The sequence below is a fragment of the Xiphophorus couchianus genome, chromosome 5, assembly GCF_001444195.1.
Source record: "Xiphophorus couchianus chromosome 5, X_couchianus-1.0, whole genome shotgun sequence".
NCBI classification, from domain to species: domain Eukaryota; kingdom Metazoa; phylum Chordata; class Actinopteri; order Cyprinodontiformes; family Poeciliidae; genus Xiphophorus; species Xiphophorus couchianus.
In genome coordinates, this window is record NC_040232.1 from 13,798,552 (window position 1) to 13,818,349 (window position 19,798).

The 19,798-nt window shown below is 42.6% G+C and overlaps 1 protein-coding gene across 2 annotated transcripts in view; it reads left to right on the forward strand.

Annotated features, from left to right (window-relative positions):
* Positions 1 to 19,798, forward strand: part of zcchc7 (zinc finger, CCHC domain containing 7) — a 58,498-nt gene that overhangs the window by 23,978 nt on the left and 14,722 nt on the right. For both annotated transcript variants that reach the window (XM_028019283.1, XM_028019284.1), the window contains exons 4-7: positions 14,490 to 14,551; positions 15,026 to 15,163; positions 15,267 to 15,437; positions 18,211 to 18,246. In XM_028019283.1, the coding sequence (XP_027875084.1) occupies positions 14,490 to 14,551; positions 15,026 to 15,163; positions 15,267 to 15,437; positions 18,211 to 18,246 (407 nt within the window). The remainder of the gene's footprint in view (positions 1 to 14,489; positions 14,552 to 15,025; positions 15,164 to 15,266; positions 15,438 to 18,210; positions 18,247 to 19,798) is intronic.

Consider the following 19,798-nt stretch of genomic DNA (forward strand, 5'->3'; position numbering starts at 1 on the left):
TCCGGAGTCCCACAGGCCAAAAAGGCTCGATAGGACTCCTTCTTCAGCCTGACGGCATCCCTCACCGAAGGTGTCCACCAACGGGTTCGAGGGTTGCCGCCGCGACAGGCACCGACAACCTTGCGGCCACAGCTCCGATCGGCCGCCTCGACAATGGAGGCACGGAACACGGTCCACTCAGACTCCATGTCCCCCACCTCCCCCGGGACGTGTTCGAAGTTTTGCCGGAGATGGGAGTTAAAGCTCCGTCTCACAGGGGATTCCGCCAGACGTTCCCAGCAGACCCTCACAACACGTTTGGGCCTGCCAGGTCTGACCGGCTTTCGCCCCCGCCACCGGAGCCAACTCACCACCAGGTAGTGGTCAGTGGACAGCTCCGCACCTCTCTTCACCCGAGTGTCCAAGACATACGGCCGCAGATCCGATGAAACGATGACAAAGTCGATCATCGAACTGCGGCCTAGGGTGTCCTGGTGCCAAGTGCACATATGGACACCCTTATGCTTGAACATGGTGTTCGTTATGGACAATCCATGGCGAGCACAGAAGTCCAGCAACAGAACACCGCTCGAGTTCAGGTCGGGTGGGCCGTTCCTCCCAACCACGCCCCTCCAGGTCTCACTGTCGTTGCCCACGTGAGCGTTGAAGTCCCCCAGCAGAACAAGGGAGTCCCCAGGAGGAGCACTCTCCAGTACCCCCTCTAAGGACTCCAAAAAGGGTGGGTAATCTGAACTGTCGTTCGGCCCGTAAGCACAAACGACAGTCAGAACCCGTCCCCCCACCCGTAGGCGGAGGGATCCTACCCTCTCGTTCACCGGGGTAAACCCCAACGTACAGGCGCCGAGATGGGGAGCAACAAGTATGCCCACTCCTGCCCGACGTCTCTCTCCCTGGGCAACTCCAGAGTGGAAGTATGTCCAGCCCCTCTCAAGGAGACTGGTTCCAGAACCAGAGCCATGCGTCGAGGTGAGACCGACTATTTCTAGCCGGAACCTCTCGACCTCACGCACTAGCTCCGGCTCCTTCCCCACCAGAGAGGTGACATTCCACGTCCCAAGAGCCAGTTTCTGCAACCGAGGATCGGACCGCCAGGGTCCCCTCCCTTGGCCGCCACCCATCACACAGTGCACCCGACCCCTTTGGCCCCTCCCACGGGTGGTGGGCCCATGGGAGGGGGGGCCCATGTTTCCTCTTCGGGCTGAGCCCGGCCGGGCTCCATGGGTAAAAGCCCGGCCACCAGACGCTCGCCATCGTGCCCCCCCTCCAGGCCTGGCTCCAGAGTGGGGCCCCGGTGACCCGCGTCCGGGCGAGGGAACACCAAGTCCAAGGTTTTCCTTCATCATTGGGGTCTTCGGGCTGCACTTTGTCTGGTCCCTCACCTAGGACCTGTCTGCCTTGGGTGACCCTACCAGGGGCATGAAGCCCCAGACAGCATAGCTCCTAGGATCATTGGGGCACTCAAACCCCTCCACCACGATAAGGTGGCAGCCCATAGAGGAGTGGAACACTGGACCAGCTCTACACCCTCAGCAGGGTCCTGGAGGGTGCATGGGAGTTCGCCCAACCAGTCTACATGTGTTTTGTGGACTTGGAGAAGGCGTTCGACCGTGTCCCTCGGGGAGCCCTGTGGGGGGTTCTCCGGGAGTATGGGGTACCGGGCCCTTTGATACGGGCTGTCAGGTCCCTGTATGACCGGTGTCAGAGTCTGGTCCGCATTGCCGGCAGTAAGTCGGGCTCGTTTCCGGTGAGAGTTGGACTCCGCCAGGGCTGCCCTTTGTCACCGATTCTGTTCATCACTTTCATGGACAGAATTTCTAGGCGCAGCCAAGGTGTTGAGGGGATCCGATTTGGTGGCCTCAGGATCTCATCTCTGCTTTTCGCAGACGATGTGGTCCTTTTGGCTTCATCAGATCGTGATCTGCAGCTCTCGCTGGATCGGTTCGCAGCCGAGTGTGAAGCGGCCGGGATGGGGATCAGTGCCTCCAAATCCGAGGCCATGGTCTTGAGCCGGAAAAGGGTAGAGTGCCTTCTCTGGGTCAGGGGGGGTGTCCTGCCCCAAGTGGAGGAGTTTAAGTATCTCGGGATCTTGTTCACGAATGGGGCAAGAAGGGAGCGGGAGATCGACAGGCGGATTGGCGCAGCGTCTGCTGTCAAGCGGGCGCTGTACCGGTCCGTCGTGGTGAAGAGAGAGCTGAGTCAAAAAGCGAAGCTCTCGATTTACCGGTCGATCTACGTTCCCACCCTCATCTATGGTCATGAGCTTTGGGTCATGACCGAAAGAACGAGATCGCGGATACAAGCGGCCGAAATGGGTTTTCTCCGTAGGGTGGCTGGGCTCTCCCTTAGAGATAGGGTGAGAAGCTCAGTCATCCGGGAGGGACTCAGAGTAGAGCCGCTGCTCCTTCACATCGAGAGGAGCCAGTTGAGGTGGCTTGGGCATCTGGTCAGGATGCCTCCTGGACGCCTCCCTGGTGAGGTGTTCCGGGCACGTCCCACCGGGAGGAGGCCCCGGGGAAGACCCAGGACACGCTGGAGGGACTATGTCTCTCGGCTGGCCTGGGAACGCCTCGGGATTCCCCCGGAGGAGCTGGAAGAAGTGGCTGGGGAGAGGGAAGTCTGGGCCTCCCTTCTGAAGCTGCTACCCCCGCGACCCGACCTCGGATAAGCGGAAGAAGATGGATGGATGGATGGAAGGTATGAATTAGCACTCCCTAGAACATGATCAGTGAGACTGCTTGTTATAAATGTTAACTGTGTCAAAATAAGATTAAGTTTAACATGTCAACTTCAAATCATTTTGTTTAAAAATGGAAAAATCATGTTTTACAGTGACTGACTTCTCACACATGTGGAGTGACACCTCCTTTGCTCCCAATATCAATAATTCAGGACCACTCACAACAGGAGGGCTACATGAGATATATTTTTTGCTGGTTTTATCTGTTTTAATTTTAATTAAGGGCACTTAAAATGAATCCCAACAGTTTAAAGCTTTAAAGCCTCCGATGAACAGTAATCAGTGACAAAACTCTATTTCTTCAAAGTTTAGAGGTGTATTTAAGAAAAAAAGCAAAGTGGAGTAGTGGCAAGATTAGCATTAAAATATGATTTAAAATTTTTGCCCCTTGTTATTTTCTTACATTTTGACGATTAAATGTTGCACAAAGTTCAAACTGGTACCTGCAAAGTGCGAAGGACAGCTGAATGATTCATAAACTGTATTTGAACGAAGCGATAAAAGAGCCATATTGGGTGCCCCTCTTCTAATCCTCTATTGTTCGTTGTCTGTCCCCCGTCCCACAGAGGGGCTGCTCTAATTAAAGACTAATAATTGTATTGTTTTTTCAAGCCTATTGAGACAGAGATTCTGCTCTTCAATCATTCTCTCCCTCCCATGTACCCTGGCCATGGAGGGCTATCTCTCTGGATGAAGTCTTAAAAACATGCTGTGAATAACTCTTTGGGTGTGTGTTTTTGCAGTTGTGTATGTGTGTCTGAGGGGGGACGAGGGAAAGGAGGAATGAAATGGGTAAATCTAAATTAAAACTTTAAAGCATCATTATTTAATTACCCCAAAGGCTATGGATTTGAAGGATTGAAGGGTGGCTTTGTGTGTGTGTATTTGCTCACACAAACATGTGCTGCTATCCAGGATTATTTCACTTTTTCAATTTGCCTTTTCTGCTCAAAGTGTGTGGGGGTGTGTGTGTGTGTGTGCGGGGGGGAACCTGTGTTATTGGTTATTGGTTGCCCAATCCCATTGCCCCCTCCTTCACCTCCATCCTGCACACACGTACATGCAGACACACATGCTGAAGCGCCGCCAGATAAAAAGGCATTATGGTAAATTCCACTTAATGACAAATTTTTAATTTGGGGAACAGGGCCTGGTGAATGGAGCTTAATTACCGGGGCCAAAGATCCCTCGGAAAAATAACCCTCTCGACGTGCCCAACCTGCCCGATAATGGAGCGCTCTGCAAAATGGTTTAGATTAACCAGCTCCGTTTATCTCGCCTCCTGCAATCCCCCCCATCCCCTCCTCCTCTGTATAATAACAAAAATAACAATCATGAAAATTCTATCTGCCTCCCAGCCCCCATCAGCCCGCTCCCCTCTCTCGCCTCTCTGCCCTCCCGCCCTCTGCCTGGCTCACTCCCGCAGGAGGAAATTCATCAAAATGAAATTGAGGTTGCAACTCAGTGGTTTTATTAAAATATATTTCCCCCTTACAGATGACAACAGACTGCATATTTGTGTTTTGGTGCCAAAGACAAAAGGGACAGCAAGAAAAATGTGGTCATTGTTTTTATTGGAGGTATTTTGTCAACAAAAAGAATTACTTAAATTATAAAATGTACACACTTGTTGATTGTTGGCTGTTTGGGCTTCTCACCAAATGATATGAAGCTCCACTCTGACCTTCTTTTACAAATAGGATCTTGGCGTGAAACCCTGTGCTATATTGTTTTGTCATTTGAAAAAGTAAAAATAACTTTAATAAAAAATTAAGTTCAAACTAGTGCTCCAATACCGCACCTTTTCTGACCCATAGATTTAGAAAATCCTTAGTTCTGCTACAAGCCACTGTTTACCAATGCTGTTTTCTTCTTTCATCCAGAAGAAAGTATCAAAAATAATTGCTGTATTTTGATACTATTTAGCATCATGTGTAAAGTTTTCTAAGTTTTATTACAAGGTGTAAAACATATAATCTCCATGATGGTTTGTGAAGAGCAAATATAAAAACACTGCAATTTCTCTGTGATACTAAGAGTGAGATGTCTTGAGAGAGCAAATGTTTTTGCAGATAACAGGAAGGCTCAATGGTGAACAGGAAAGTTTCTCTTTTTTGGAGATTTTGGTGGCTTTTTGAAAAGCTAAAGTTTTAGTAAGGATCTACAATTCACTATGAAATACACACAGACATCTGCTTTAGAAACGTTAGCCTTGCTAAATGTGATAAATATGTCATAGCTCATCTGAAGCAGTGGGTACACCATGTTCAGACTAAAACAGAGCTCTTCAACAACCTGCTTCCTGTTGTATTAGATCAGTGTGATCTAATTTTATTCAACTACTGACTGTTTCATGCATTTTTTTACTGTCACATAATATATCAGGGAACTTCTGAGCATCTTTAAGGTATGTAAATGAGTTATATGGTCAGTCAGATCATCTGTGAACTACTTGTTCTAAGCCTGTCTTAATTAACGTCAGACCTGGGAGTATGCCATTAAAAATGTCTTGAAAATGATGAAGTGTTTTACATGTTTCAGAGAACACATTGTTGAATCTGGCCTGAATGGGTTAATAAAAACTGATTATCAGCAGACTGATGATAATTTTTGTGTTTCAGATTAATAATCATTGCTAAACGCACAGTAAGCGGATATTAAAAAGACACAGTGACTTCCTGTCTTCCATCAGACCTGCAGATATGTGTTGGCCTGGCTCTGGGTAATATTAGATCTGGTGTCATGTGCGCACACACAAGTGCACACATGACACCACTTTTACTTTTCTTGGCATTCTTTGGTCCCTGTTGTTGTGTACCCTGATTGGACCGTGTGGTTGCCATGCGGTTGCCAGGCCGCGCCCCTGCTGTGTGGTAATTGGTGTCTGTGGTGTTGCCGCGTGGCGGCGGAGGTTTGACTGACAGCTTTGGCCACCTGCCCTGCCCTGGCTGCCAACATGGTGCGGAAGGGGGTGAAGAGGAAAAGGAGGAGGTGGCACGGGCGAGCAGAGGGTGAGCGCTTGACATGTCACAGGGGGAAGCATGGTGGGGGGTGAGGGGGTGCTTACATATCACATCATTAAAGATGAGGTGCACTGAAGTATGTTGTTTGATGTACACAAGGAGGAAATTAGATTGGAAAGCCATACACAAAAAGCCCACTGACCTGGGTGAAGGCATTGCTTTTCACATTAGTTGTCCAAAAACAAAAAGTGGCTGAAATTCTTGAAATATTTAAATTTATCAACAAAATGTGCATCTGTTTCAACATTATATTTGATATGATCATGACTAGATTATGTCAAATTAAGCAATTTATTGGTAGCTGAAAGAAATGCAGGGCAGTTACCATAACAGATGGTGTATAAAGAAATGTAACAACTCAGGTTTAAGTTTGGAAATGTCCACTTTTAATTATTTCAATTACTATGTAAGAATTATTATTATTATTGCACGTGTTTATGGCCAACAAAAGAGGTAAAAAAAACCCCAAAAACTTGAGAATGTGGTGTGGGCCTTTAAGTACTACGTGTCAATTTATAGGTTTAATCTGATTTGTTGTGTGTTTTAAACTTAAAGAGTTCTATGTTTTTGAAACTGAAGCATGTACATTAATAGAGATATTCCTTTGTTTGGTTTCTTCAGGTCAGCTACTGGTATTACAGTTAACCGAGGTTTTGAAAAGTTACTTTAAAAACTGCTAAAGTTATTTAAACTGTTCTTACGGTGCCATATTGACAGGTTTTTCTTCATCTACCCCACCCAGTGTTGTGCACTGCTGGTCAGTTTGCTGAATGTAGGCTACTAAACTTTTCTGTATTTTGCCTCTGCTTTGGAGATGTTTCTGATTATGAGTGTAGTTGGACTGGTATATTGTGGAAACTAGTGTTGGTACAACAAGCTACATGCAAGAATGGCTGTAAATCAGACTGCAGGATTGCTACTGCACTGCACTGCCTAGCTAATTAATCAGCTAATATCAGCTTGCTAAATCTCTGTGTTAATCTTTAAAGAGCCTGACTGTAAAATGTTAATATATGCTGTGCAGTAGGTACTTAGAAGCTACTAAATTTAGCTGCTGTTTGCTCATTTTTAAGTAAATTGTAAATCATGCATCAAGATCAAACTGGCAAAACTAAAGTGTCATAGAATTTAAGTGAAATGATCTACTTCAGGAACTTTAGGAATATGTACACCACTTTTGTTTTTAATTCAATTGCTTAGATCATTTGACACTTTCAGATTTTTTTAAAATATTGAGATACATTGAAGGCGTTGGTGTATTTACTCCAGGTTATCATACAGTGACAATCTCATGCATAAGCCCTACAATTTTAAATCTGCTTGAAAGAGAAGTTAGACATGGGAAACATGTGTCAGTGCTTCGGTGTTGATGTGCCACACCAGCACTACTATAAAATTTTTTTTTGAAACTAATGTTAATTTTAAGCTTTTCTTTTTTTTTTTTTTTTTTTACCAAATTGTCTTGGATATAAATGTGACTCACTGATGCAACCTTTCCTTTACCAGGTTCACTCCAGACTGGGTGTCAATATCTGATAATATTATTTAACTTTATTTCAAAGGGCCATGCATTCATTTTCTGCATCCTAATAATATATTTGTCCAGCTACATGCTCTCTCCCTGCCCTTGATGTCTGCAAGGTATCCGCGATGTGAAATCTCACAGAGATATTGATACGATACGAAAGTGAGAGAAATGTTGCAGAATTGGAATTGATGTTGTAAATAAAATGTTTAGCAATATCATAAGCCCATGCTTACCTGAGATTGTGTGGCTCTACTAGGTTCTCATACAAAAGTGTGAATGAAAAAACGATATTATACAGACACTATAATTATATGTCAAACATGCAGAGAAGTTAAGGGTCAAAAGGACAAATGTCAAATGCACTTCTTCATTCTGTAACAGAACTACAACATAACAGAACCTTGACACTTTTCAAATTTTTGTTCTTGCATTGTTTTTTTCTTTGTTTTGCATAGTTAAACTAATCTTAATATTAAACGATGACCTCTGTGAGATTACAAATAACGATTTCACTCACTCAAACTCAACTCAATTTATATTGTATTATATATAATATTAATAAATACCTCTCAAACTTTGCCACCCTTAGCAGCACCAATTGCCGTCAAGAACGTTACATTGCTGTGGTGAAATTTTGGCTCGCTCTTTTTTTGCAGCATCTTGGGCAGATTTAAGTTTGGGCTTTGACTAGACCAGTTCATGTTTTATTTATTCATTTATTTTGAGACATTCCGAGTTGGCTTTGCCAGTGTGCTTTGGACACACTTCATTACCAAAATGCACCAACTAGTGGCTGGACATTCTCCCTCAGGATCCACTACTAACGATGGTTCCATCACACATGACAGGTAGTCCAGGTTGAGAAGCAAAGCAGCCCCACATCATGTTTTGATTCTAGATGTGACATCCTTTACTTAAAATACAGTGCTAGGTTTGTGCCATATATAATTGGACAAAAAAAAATCCTATTTTGTCTCATCAGAATGTTTTTCTGAATGTGAGACAGGTCTTTGTCAGCAATTGTTTTCTCATTTGAACTCTGCCATTGAGGCCATTTTGCCCAGTTACTTTCTCAGTTTTAAAGAAGAAACAATGATCTGATCTTAGGCATGTGACGTCAGTAGTGCTTTATCTGCTTGGCTTGGATTTCTTTGTGATCTACTGGATGTGTCATTAATGCATTTTTGTAGCTGTCCCTCTGGGAAAGGTTTACAACTGTTTCTTGTTTTCCCCATCTGAGCCTTAGAACAGCCTTTTAATCATGTCTATATCCTAGTAGATGTCAATACGTTTGACTCTTATGCATTTAATTTCTTTTTATCTGTGTGTTTAGGTTTCTGGCATCCATTAGCCTACTTTGTGTGGTCAGACAGTTTCTATTTGAAAGCGTTCTTGATTGTACTTGTCTTGCAATAATCAGGCCTGGCTGTGATAAATGATTAACCAAACAGTGTGGTTCATCACAGTTAGAAGATGATTTTAGTCTTTCACACACGACCAGTTGATTTCAGATGGTGTTTTCCCTAATGAACAAAATTGAGAAGTTTTATTTGGTATTTTCTCATGTTATTTTTTTAAATCTAGTATTTAAATGTGTTTGATCTTAAACATTTCAGTGACAATAAGTCAAAATCAGATGAAATCTGAAAGGATTCACATACTTTTTTTTTACTGCACTGTAGCTGCTTTGCCCATTATCTCTTGTATGTTTTCAGATGCTTCTGCCCCTTTTTCTCTGTTACTCAGCTTTCATGTTCTTCATCTCCTCCAGACCCCTCCTCATCTTCTCATTGTTTATTTTCATCTCACTTGCTTAGTTGCTTCCTTCTGTTTTACACTCTTTTGCTGTGTTTCAATCTCACTGAGGGGAAGCCTGTATGGCAAGAGGTGATGTCCCAGCAGAAATGCTTTTTTTTTTGTGCTCACACACAGACACACACTCCCACACACCCTCACCATTGTCATGTATGCCGTTGCTAATCCTGCCCTGTCGCTTCAGTATCAAACATAACCTATGTTTGGGGTGAAAGGCCGCTGTTTTACCTCTCATGTCTGTGGGGGTGTGCGTGTGTGTGTGTGTGTGTGTGTGAACGCATACTGACTGGTGGATTAATGAGCCTGGGCGGATTGGCTTGCTGTGCCTGGTTAAGTGCTAGGACAAGAGAGTAGGAATCCAATCCAGGCCTCGGATTTGGTTTAAATGGAGGCTGATTTTAGGCAACAACAAACTGAACATAGACAAGCCTGAGCGTACGGTCGGTCTCTGCCTCGTCCTTGGTTTATCAGACTTAAACCATCCTGTCTGAACCTTATCCTATTTGTGTGTGCGCATCACCCCAGGAGACCCGGGTGTTCATGGTTCATTAGCCACACGTACACTTCCGTTCTGCTCTTGCTGGTAAAAGGGACAGATTCACACCCACACATACGCGCGCGCACACTCAATTCCTCTGTTTTGTTTTGTTCTGCCGGCTCTGATGAACAGGCACGCGGCTTCCTCCCCTCTCCTCCTCGTCTTCTAGTAATCAGGGTACCTCTGAGACAGACAGGTAGCATCTGTCGCCTTCTCTCCCCTGATCCGGCCCTCCCTCCGTTTCTCAGTCTCCCTCTCTTCCATGCCATTGTGTTGCATTACCCTTGACAATGGAGTGATGAGATAATGAACAAGTTATCCTCCAGAAATAGTCAGCCAAAGTCCCAGAAAGTGGAATGAATTGGACTTTTTCTCAAATTTCTACCGGGTGACTCAGGCGCTGTTTGGCACACTGATGTCAGATGGTGATGGCAGCCACCTTAACATCAAAGATCGTTGGGCGTACATCTCTTAGTTGGGTGCAAGGAGTGCCTCCCCATTAGATCTGTTGAAATTGAGCAGTTGCGGTCGACACGGCGGAGGCCTCTCGTGAGTCTGTTCAGCTGCTCGAAGAAGCTGCTGCCATCTGCTTTTTCAGCTCCAGACTCCTTCATATCCGCCGGGCCACGATGGAACGAGGCTGTGATGGTTGGGTTTTGAACAGGGCCTCCGGGGTGATTAGCATATTTTCACCCTGTGTACAGACAACAGACCAACCCACCCACCCTCTCCTTTCCTTTCCTCTCCTTCACCCCTCCACCCATGTGTTTGATTCCTCGGCCGTGACAAAGAGCTTCACCCTTTATCTACGTGTGTGTGTGTTGGCTCGGTGAGATGGGGGTGGCCTTTAGATTAAGGGAAAGCTTCCTGCTCTTTATTTGGGGAGTCCCCCTGGGAGACGCCTTGGGAACAACTTTCGTTGAGTCACTAACGCCTACTTACATTCACACATACACGCCTGCACTTCAGCACACACACACACACACACACACACACACACACCCACCCACCCACACACCTTTCACCCCTCTTTTTTTTTCAGCTGCCCATTGACCGGGTACTGGTTGTTGTGTAACACCAGCTAAGCGTGCAAAGAGACATACACATGTCCCACAGAGGCCCCCTAGTCTGCTCATAGTAGCCCAGCATTGGGAGACCTCTTTGCTCTCTCCTCGATGTAAACTCACAATCACTAACTGGAAGGAAATATCTTACTTTGCTGTGACAATAAAAGTAAAAACAGATGTACTTTTGTAGATATTTAAAAAACTAAAGTGAACTTCTGCTGAAATTACACATAAGCAGCTTTATTGAGCGGGCAAATGCTGGGAGGTACACTTTGCGTCAAACCCACTTGGTTGAAAATGTATGGATTTTATTGGGGAACTATAAAGTCGTAAAACTGTCAAGTCAGTTTTTGAAACTGAAATGGTTAAACAATAGAGTTCTGAACATTTCTACTATATAAAATAGAGCTTAAGCCACAGGAGCATCTCAATAAATTGGAACCTCATCCAGTACTTTATTTGTGACTAATTAAATTGAAAAAGTGAAATTCCTATATCAGAAAGCTTTATTATAAAGTAATGTGTTTTAAGCCTTTACGTCTGTTCAATTTGAAGATGTTGACCTACAGCTAATACAGAGTCGAAATTATATAAACCTACTTTCCTCAGTATTTGGTAAACTGCATGACTTAGCTTTTGAGTTTTCTTCCTCAAGCTAATCATAATAGTTTACTTAAGATCTGGCTCATTCCTCAGGACATCAGGGCTTTGTGATGGTCACACCAGAACATTGACTTTGTCGTCATGAAGCCACTTTGTAACCACTTTGGCTGTATGCTAGGATTATTATCCACATGGAAGTTCCATTTGTGCCCAAGCTTCAACTTCCTGCGTGCTGTTTTTATTTGTTCCTTCAATATTTCTACATAATGTTCTTTCCTTTTGACACCATCTATTTAATTAATGACCAGGTCCTTCTGCTACAAAGCACCCCCATAGCATAATACTGCCACCCCCATACTTTACAGTTAGGATGGTACAAGCATCCCTGTTTTTCCTCCATATTTAACAATGGTAGTTATAGTCAAACAGTTTCACTTCACTTTCATCAGACCGCAGAAAAGTCTCCAAAAATTAAGATTTTTGTTGCTGTGTGCGTTGGCAAACTGCAGTCTGGCTTATTGAATATTGTTGAATCGTTAATCTTGGCTTGATTTATGATATGCATCTTTTGCAGCTTGCTTATTTTTAAAGACTAAGAATAAGAATAGGTCCACATAAGAGCATGTAAGATATAGTACGTCATTCATAGCCCTTAGAGCCTTTCCTAAATTGAGCCATTTAGGAAAGGTAAGGCACTTTTATTGGTGTTTGCATATTTTCAGAAACAAGGCAAAGTTCTTCACATGATTAAAACCAAAGTAAAACAGCAACCAAAACACAAGTAAAGCAAAGCAATAACATGATAAAAAAACAAACTGCAGTTGATAATCTAGTTATAATTAATCAAAGATAACTCTTTTGTATTTAATTTTAGCCTAAATTTAAAGGAAATCAGTGTTTTGGCAGTTTTCTGGAAGTTTGTTTCAGATTAGTGGAGGATGAAAACTGAATGATGCTTCTCCAAGTTTGGTCCTGGGGATGCAGTGTAGAATTCATCCAGGAGGCCTGAGTGGTCTGAAAGATTGATACAACAATAACAACAGGTCTTTAATTTATTTTGGTTCGAAGTCATTCAGTAATTTATCAACTGTTTTTAGTGAGAACATGAGCAGCAACGTTCTGGATCACCTGCAGCTGATTGGTTGGTTTTTTAGGGGGATTTGCGAAGACACTCTTGCAGTAATCAATGCAATTAAAGCCAAACACATGCATGAGTTTCTCTAGATGTCATTGAGGACATTATTCCTTTAATTCTAGAAATGTTCTTCAGGTGATAAAAGGCTGACTTTTTAATTGTCTTAATGTGACTGAAGGCTCAGATCTGAGTTCATCACTACTCCACAGATTTACACTCATTTTAAAGAAACTCTTCGTTATCTCAAATTCATCAAGCAAAATTGTACTTCAGGATTTGAAGCACTCACTGAGTGTTGGTGACAGCATGGGGTTGCTGGTTTTTGTGATGGTGTCTGTGTATGTATTTAGAGGTGAAGGTCGAGGCAGAAAGAAACCCCATCCAAACAGCAGCCATTTTAATTTGTTTGACAGGGAAGAGAGGTGATAACCTCCCTCTGCAGCCGCTCACCCGGGGAAGGGGTGGAGGGGTTAGAAAACAAGGAGAGGAGGCAAAAGCAAAAGGAAGGAGGGTTGAGCTGCATAGCGATAAGAGGGCTGGTTAGAGAGAATCTGAAAGAGGACTGGAGGAGAGAAGGGTGGAAAGGAGAGTGTAATATTTGATTATGGCTCAAGGCTGTGTGTTTATACAAAGGCTAAAGACTGCCAACCAGCTAATCGCGAGAGGTCGATGTGTGTGGGTGTGTCTGTGTTCCTGAAAGCATGTGTGGGTCATCGCTATCAGCACATAATTTTATGCCGGCTACACGTGTCTGTGTGTTTGTGCTTGTGTGAACGTTAGGATTTCTGGATGTCGGTTACAGTTCTGTGGGCCAGAGGAGAATACGACGCTCTCCCTCAGGGTGCTGTTAGTGCCACTCTCATGCAGATGTGCCGGGCTGCCATTGTGTCAGTTTCACTGTGGGTTTATGTGTGTGTGTGTGTGTGTGTGTGTGTGTGTGTGTGTGTGTGTGTGTGTGTGTGTGTGTGTGTGTGTGTGTGTGTGTGTGTGTGTCCCCTCTGTCACAGGAAGCAAAAGTCATCCCAAAGGCTTTAGAGTTCCTAACAGGGTTGTTTGGTTTTGTGGAGTTTATAAGTTGTGGCTTGAATTGAATCCTGATTCAAACGTGCAGTAACATATTTTTTAAAGATTTATTTACTGGTACCAAGAACAAAATGGACAAAAATAAAGCACAACTGAAAAGGACACACGTTCAGATACACCAGTCATCTAAAACCTGAAAAGTTTGTGGTTCTTTTGTGCATCTCCTCTTTACTCTAATGCCTCTCAATAAAATCCTGCATAACCAAGTGCCACCTAATTAGTTAAGAGTATAAATAATCTAATGTCACTTTACAGCTGTTCTGCGAAGGCCTCAGAGGACTGTTGGAGAATGAATATTAAAACGTATGTGACACAACAGCAAACTCTCCAAACCAGCTATCAGAGCATTAGACAACAGTGTGCTAACTCTGGAGGAGCTGCAGAGCTCCACAGCTCAGCCTGGAGAGTCTTAGTCCTACATTGGACTAAGACTAGAAAAAGGAAGGAAACTTTTGTTTTATGCCTTGTTTATTTAGGTATAGATAGACTGATTGAGACTGGAAAAGAGATTCACCCTCCTGCACACCAGTGACTCTAAATATAGACAAAGAGCTACAATGGAACGATTTAAGTCACAACATATTCATATGTAAGAAAGGTCTGGTGGAAAAATAGTTCAACTTTCTCTGGAAGTGAAAGGTTGTTCTTTAAAGTACAGACTCATGTGAAAAACATATTTGCAAACCATTTATTCTTTTCTTTCCGCTTCCCAGCCAGGCATTACTTTGTGTTGGTCTGTTCACTAAAACCTGTATTTGGTCTGTATTTGACATCCAGTGTGACACTCCTCACTGCTCATCTGGAGCCCATACAGACAAACAGTGGTATATATCAAAAATAATTAAATACAGTCCAAACTTGTTGAAAAAACATCCAACCCTCTGTCACTTTAAAATGTTTTTTTTTTTTTTGCATAAATGTTTGTGCTACAATTAATTTAACATTTTTTCCTTTTATCAGATGCTGATGAAGAAGAAGAAAAAGAAGAAGGAAGTTGGATTGTTTCAGAGAAAGATAAGGAGGTTGGTGCTGATTACCAAATTGAATTAATTAGCTCACTTTCATAGTTTACTGTCACATTAATCTCCTTTTGTTTTCTGAGATTATTTTTTATTTATTTATTTTTTTTACCCCTCCAGGGGGTCTTTTGTGGGCTCTAGTGTCCCTTATATGATAGTGGGCTGACAGGAAACGGGGAAGGAGAGGGGGGAAGACCTGCGGCAAATGTCGTCGGGTCCGGGAGTCGAACCCACAACGGCCGCGTCGAGGACTCAAGGCCTCCAAATAGTCGCGCTAACCACTACGCCACCACGGCACGCCCCTGAGATTATTTTTTAGTTTCCTTTGACAAATAAAAATAGTTTGCCGTGAGAAGATTCGTATTTGAATTTTTCCGATGTGTATGTCTTCCCTTTCTTTGTGTGAATTAAACATTTACGTCTTAATGTAAAAAATGAAACGTCCAACTCATAATCAATCTTTTCCTGTCATTTCAGGCTCAGATCTTTAACAAAGGCCAGGGTGTCAGGATCGCAGTGCAGCGTATGTCTAACCGATACTACACTGGGAAGAACGTTCACTGCAGAAACTGCAACAAGACAGGACATCTGTCAAAGAACTGTCCTCACCCCAAAGTAGGTTTGTGCTAATGTGCTGTAGCATGGCCATCTTGTAAATGATGAATGTAAAAATGCAAGCAAACTTGCTAACAGCACTATACTAATTGTGTTTCTGCAGAAAATGATGCCTTGCTTTCTTTGCGGCACTATGGGTCACCAGGCCATTAACTGTCCCAATAAGCACTGCAACAACTGTGGGCAGCCTGGACACCTCATCAGGTTCTGCAATGAGAAATCTTATTGGCACAAACAATGCCATCGCTGCAGCATGAGGGGACACTTCTTCGATGTGAGTAGAGGGCCATGATTATTGTCTTTTCACTTTTCTCTCGAGATGTTACACTTATTTTCAAAATGTTGTTATCCAAACCAACATATCCTTATTTAAAGACACTGAGTGGGCCAGAATATCAGAACCAGTGGAAAGTGACCGTTCCTGCTGGTATTGCTATGTTTTTGACTGAGCTGCTTTGATATGTTGAATTTATCTGTCATACAGAGTATCATATAGTGATCCATAAGCATGTCTGGTGTCCCTAAGCATGTTTCAAAGTTATTGTTGTGAGGCTGGAGGACAAAAATGCAGCTTTTTGATGTTGCACATGGATTGCACATGGATCCATGTGTAACATGGATGTCTTATGGACCATTCCAAATACAGAAACTGGTACATTTAGGACAAATCTCATGGTTCGCACAACATTCACAGGTGCGGGAACCGTTAAAAAAACAATATGTCCTGAGTTACAAGAAAGGGTTCCTGTGTCATGGTGCTGATAAGACAAATGATCCAGCTGTCAAGCTAAATTATTGACACTCCATTTAGTGATGTTCAAAGGCATCTCTCTGAAATACTTCTTCCAGTTTTTGCATGTCATCTTAATGCAGCATATTTATATGGATTACACTAATACATTAGTCAATAAGCTGAATTAAATACTGAACTAATTACCTTTGTTGATTTCAAACCGTCTTCTGTGTGTATGCAGTTTTTTGTTGTTTGACTTCCATATTTATACAGCTAGGCTCAGAGTCATCTCTACAAATTTAGATGTAAAGTTATTTTCATTAATCCAAGATTTCTAATTGGAAGTAACACATGTATGTTCCTGAAGATATTTAATACAAATGAAGGCAGAAATTATTTATACTCTCCTTAATAATCAATGGAAAGGCCTTTCCTTGGTATTGCAGCAGTCGAGCCTTTATTAAAGTTGCTGTAGTTTCCTGTTTCCACTGGTATTTTCTGAATCTTTGAGGATGAAAGGCCTCTTTGCCTTCGCCGTAATCGTTATCTCCCTCCACAGGACTCTGGCTGGTCCACTTGAAATCATTAATATTGCTTGCAGTCAGAAAAAAAAGATTGGCCAGAGCTAAAATAATACTTTACATCTAAATCTACCAGCCTAACTGCACATGCAAAATGCTGTGTTAAAATAGACATTATGATTCACGTGCAGGTGTTGTCAACTAGATGAGCTCATTACCAATCACATTTAACACCTCAGTCTCTGTAATCACCCCACTTCTCAGTGACCAGAGGTCAACTCACATTGCTGTTCACATTAATAGGTACTTAAGGAATTACAACGTAGGTATTCCAGCTGTTTGTGTGTCTGAAAGATGCATTTAAAGACCATTAATGACAATTATCACAGTGCTCCGTCACTAGCTGAACTAGCTGTAGTATTTGTGTATTTGTACACAAATACCAGCCTTGGAGGAGGAGTAACTGAATGGAAGAAACAGTCTGCCGCTGCCCTCTTTTTCTTTTTTCTGTCTCGCTCTCTCTCCCTCTTCGTCAGTCAGTCATGTACTGTGCTCTGTGTGATGGATGAGTAACCAGGTGAACACCAGAGGGAGAGGGTACACCAGGACACACACAAGCCAATTTCTCTTTTTTCCCCTCTCTTTCTGTCTCTCAAACTCTTCTCCAATCTCGCTCATCTTCTGAATCAGATCCTTCTGTGTGTCTCCCTCTTCTCACCTCTTCTCACCTCTTCTACACATCGTACCACAAACAGCACAAGTCCAAAGATGTGCTCTGATATAATTACTTCTCACTTGCAATGCACAACTTTTCTTTTTTTTTCTTTATCTCCCCTTACACTCATAAATTACGCTGAACATATTAGTGTGTGTCTGTTTGTGAGAGAAAAAGAGTCAAGTCTCAGTCCCCCGGGCCTTTCTGTGTCTCTCATTAAAGACAGACGGTTGATGGAGCGCGAGTGTGTCGCTCGCCTCGCCTGTCGCCCTCGACAACAGCACACTACCCCGGCGGTTTGGAGGGATGGAACAAATAGGAGGGGGGATACAAGCGGCGGGGACAAGAGGGGTTTGTTGAAGGAAAAAGCTGGATTAAAGGTGGAAAAAGATGCAGCCGTAGAAACTCATCGAAGTTCTCTTCTGTGTTTGAGTCCAAACAGATCCAATTCCCCAACAAAAGAGGCTTCAGGATAAATTTAAATCCTTATTAATTGCATTTTATTTCATATAAAATTGATCGAGGACCTCTAGTGTGCAAAGAGCAAATTAAAATTGGGCTGTTTCGCCTTCAATCTGAATTATGTCCTCACTCAGTAGGTATGCAAGCAGATAAATCCCATTGCCTGCGGCGAATGCGGCATTTTCAATTTCCCCGTGGGAAGCGGCAGTGGCGGGTACAGGATGTCGGAGTGCTTGGGGAACAGCGTGGAGAAGCCCCAGAGATAATGCTTTATCCACACCAGCAACAAAACAACCAACTGACTGACTGTTTCTGAGTGACTGACGGCACACCAACACCGATACAGAGAGCACTTCTGAGTAGGTTTAGGGAAAGATGTGGGAAGGGACTGAGAGATTCAGAGTGGAAACTGAAAAACAAACCCTGGTATTACTTTCCTGTCTGTTAGTCAGGATCTTTCAGTTCTCTCTCACACCTTTAACCCGTTAAAATAACAGATTTTTGTTTTCTCTTTCTGTATGCCTTCTGTTTTTACATGAAGTATAAAAACAGGATTGTCTTCAACAAACAGTTTTTGTGTAGAAAGTCTATAAAAAGTTTCTTTATCTCCTTCCAGGATTGTCCAGAGATCTGGAGGCAGTACCACATCACAGTGAGTCACTTTCTAAAATAATTCAACTCTGTCTACGCAAACATTGAACAGTACACTGAAGTCAAATGTTTATCCACTTTTGCTTGTTTCATTTTGAGCCCAGTATACCTACCAGGTTTTGTCCATATGCTGCAAAGCACAGGTGTTTTCTGCCAGCAATTTCTGCACTTCCCAGCACTGGAATATGTAGCAAATTTAAAAGGGGCCTTCTTTGCAGCAAATGTTTATTATTTAGAATTAGAAACAAGGCATAAGACAGCACTGCATGTATTTTATAAAAGCAACTGTTCTGTTCATAAGTCCAATAATTATTGGCTAATTTGTAGAAACACTTTCACATAAGGTCTCCAAAAAGAAAACAAAACAAACAAACAAAAAAAAACTTAATTAAAACCAGTAAAATAAGTCTTGGGGGAAACACAAAATGTCTCCACCAAATATTAAACAATGCAATATCCATTCAGTTAGATTAATTGCGATTGTGCAACAGTGCTGGTGTGATTCGCTGTGGCCAAACATCCTTTCTCAGAAACTACAGAACCCAGTAACAAAATGAACAAAATTTGGGTCTTAATTATTCAGTGGAATAAAAAAGGTGCAACATTTAAAGGTTTTACTAAGAAAATGTAACAGGTATGAATTTACCTTCCTTCATTCTGATGTCAAATTGCCTTTAGAAGTCACCCGATAATCCAGCTGTTTTCTGAAGACCTGTCAGGTTTTTAAAGAAAATGTTGGAGAACAAGCAGAATCATGAAGGCCAAGGAACACAGCAGAGGAGTCAGAGATAAAGTTTTGTAAAAGCATAATGCATGGTTTGGTTAAAAACAGTAATCCAAACTTTGAACATCTCATAGAACTATGTTTGGTGCATTTGTAAGTAAAGTTGAAAATAGAAAGCCATTTTCTATTTTCCAGCTTGTTTCAAGCCACTTTGTTGACACAGCAAACGTGTGTGAATAAAACTTAAAATTTTAAAATATAAAAATTTTGCATGCCTGCAACATGATACACTTGGTAGAAAACTCACTTTGGATCACCCTCAATATACAATCCCCGTAGAGAAACGTGGTAGTTGTAAGATCATAAGGTAGCATGGGGAGCTGGTCATGGTTGAAGTGAGGATGGACGATGCTAATGAAGCAATGTTTCACCCTTCAGGAGGACACAAAGCCTAAACATACAGCCAGATCTGTAATGGAAATGTTAATTGTTTATTAGCATGGCTAAAGCCTGTAGGGATTCTATAATCTTGAAAATTACTGTACACAGATGATTTCCATTTCATCTTTCTGAGCTTGAGCCATTTTGCCACGAAGAATGCAAATAGAAATCAGTGATTTGAAAATCTGGTAAACACACAATCTCAAAAAACGTGGTTCTTGAGATACCTCAACACAAATGCACACCATGTTTGTTAGACATTTTGTCAGAAATTTAGAAACAATATTCCATTTTCCTTCTATTTGGCAATTACTTATTGCTTCGGGTTTGGTCTGTCACATTAAATCCCAATAAAGTACGATGAGACTTGTGGCTGTAAGGTGACGAG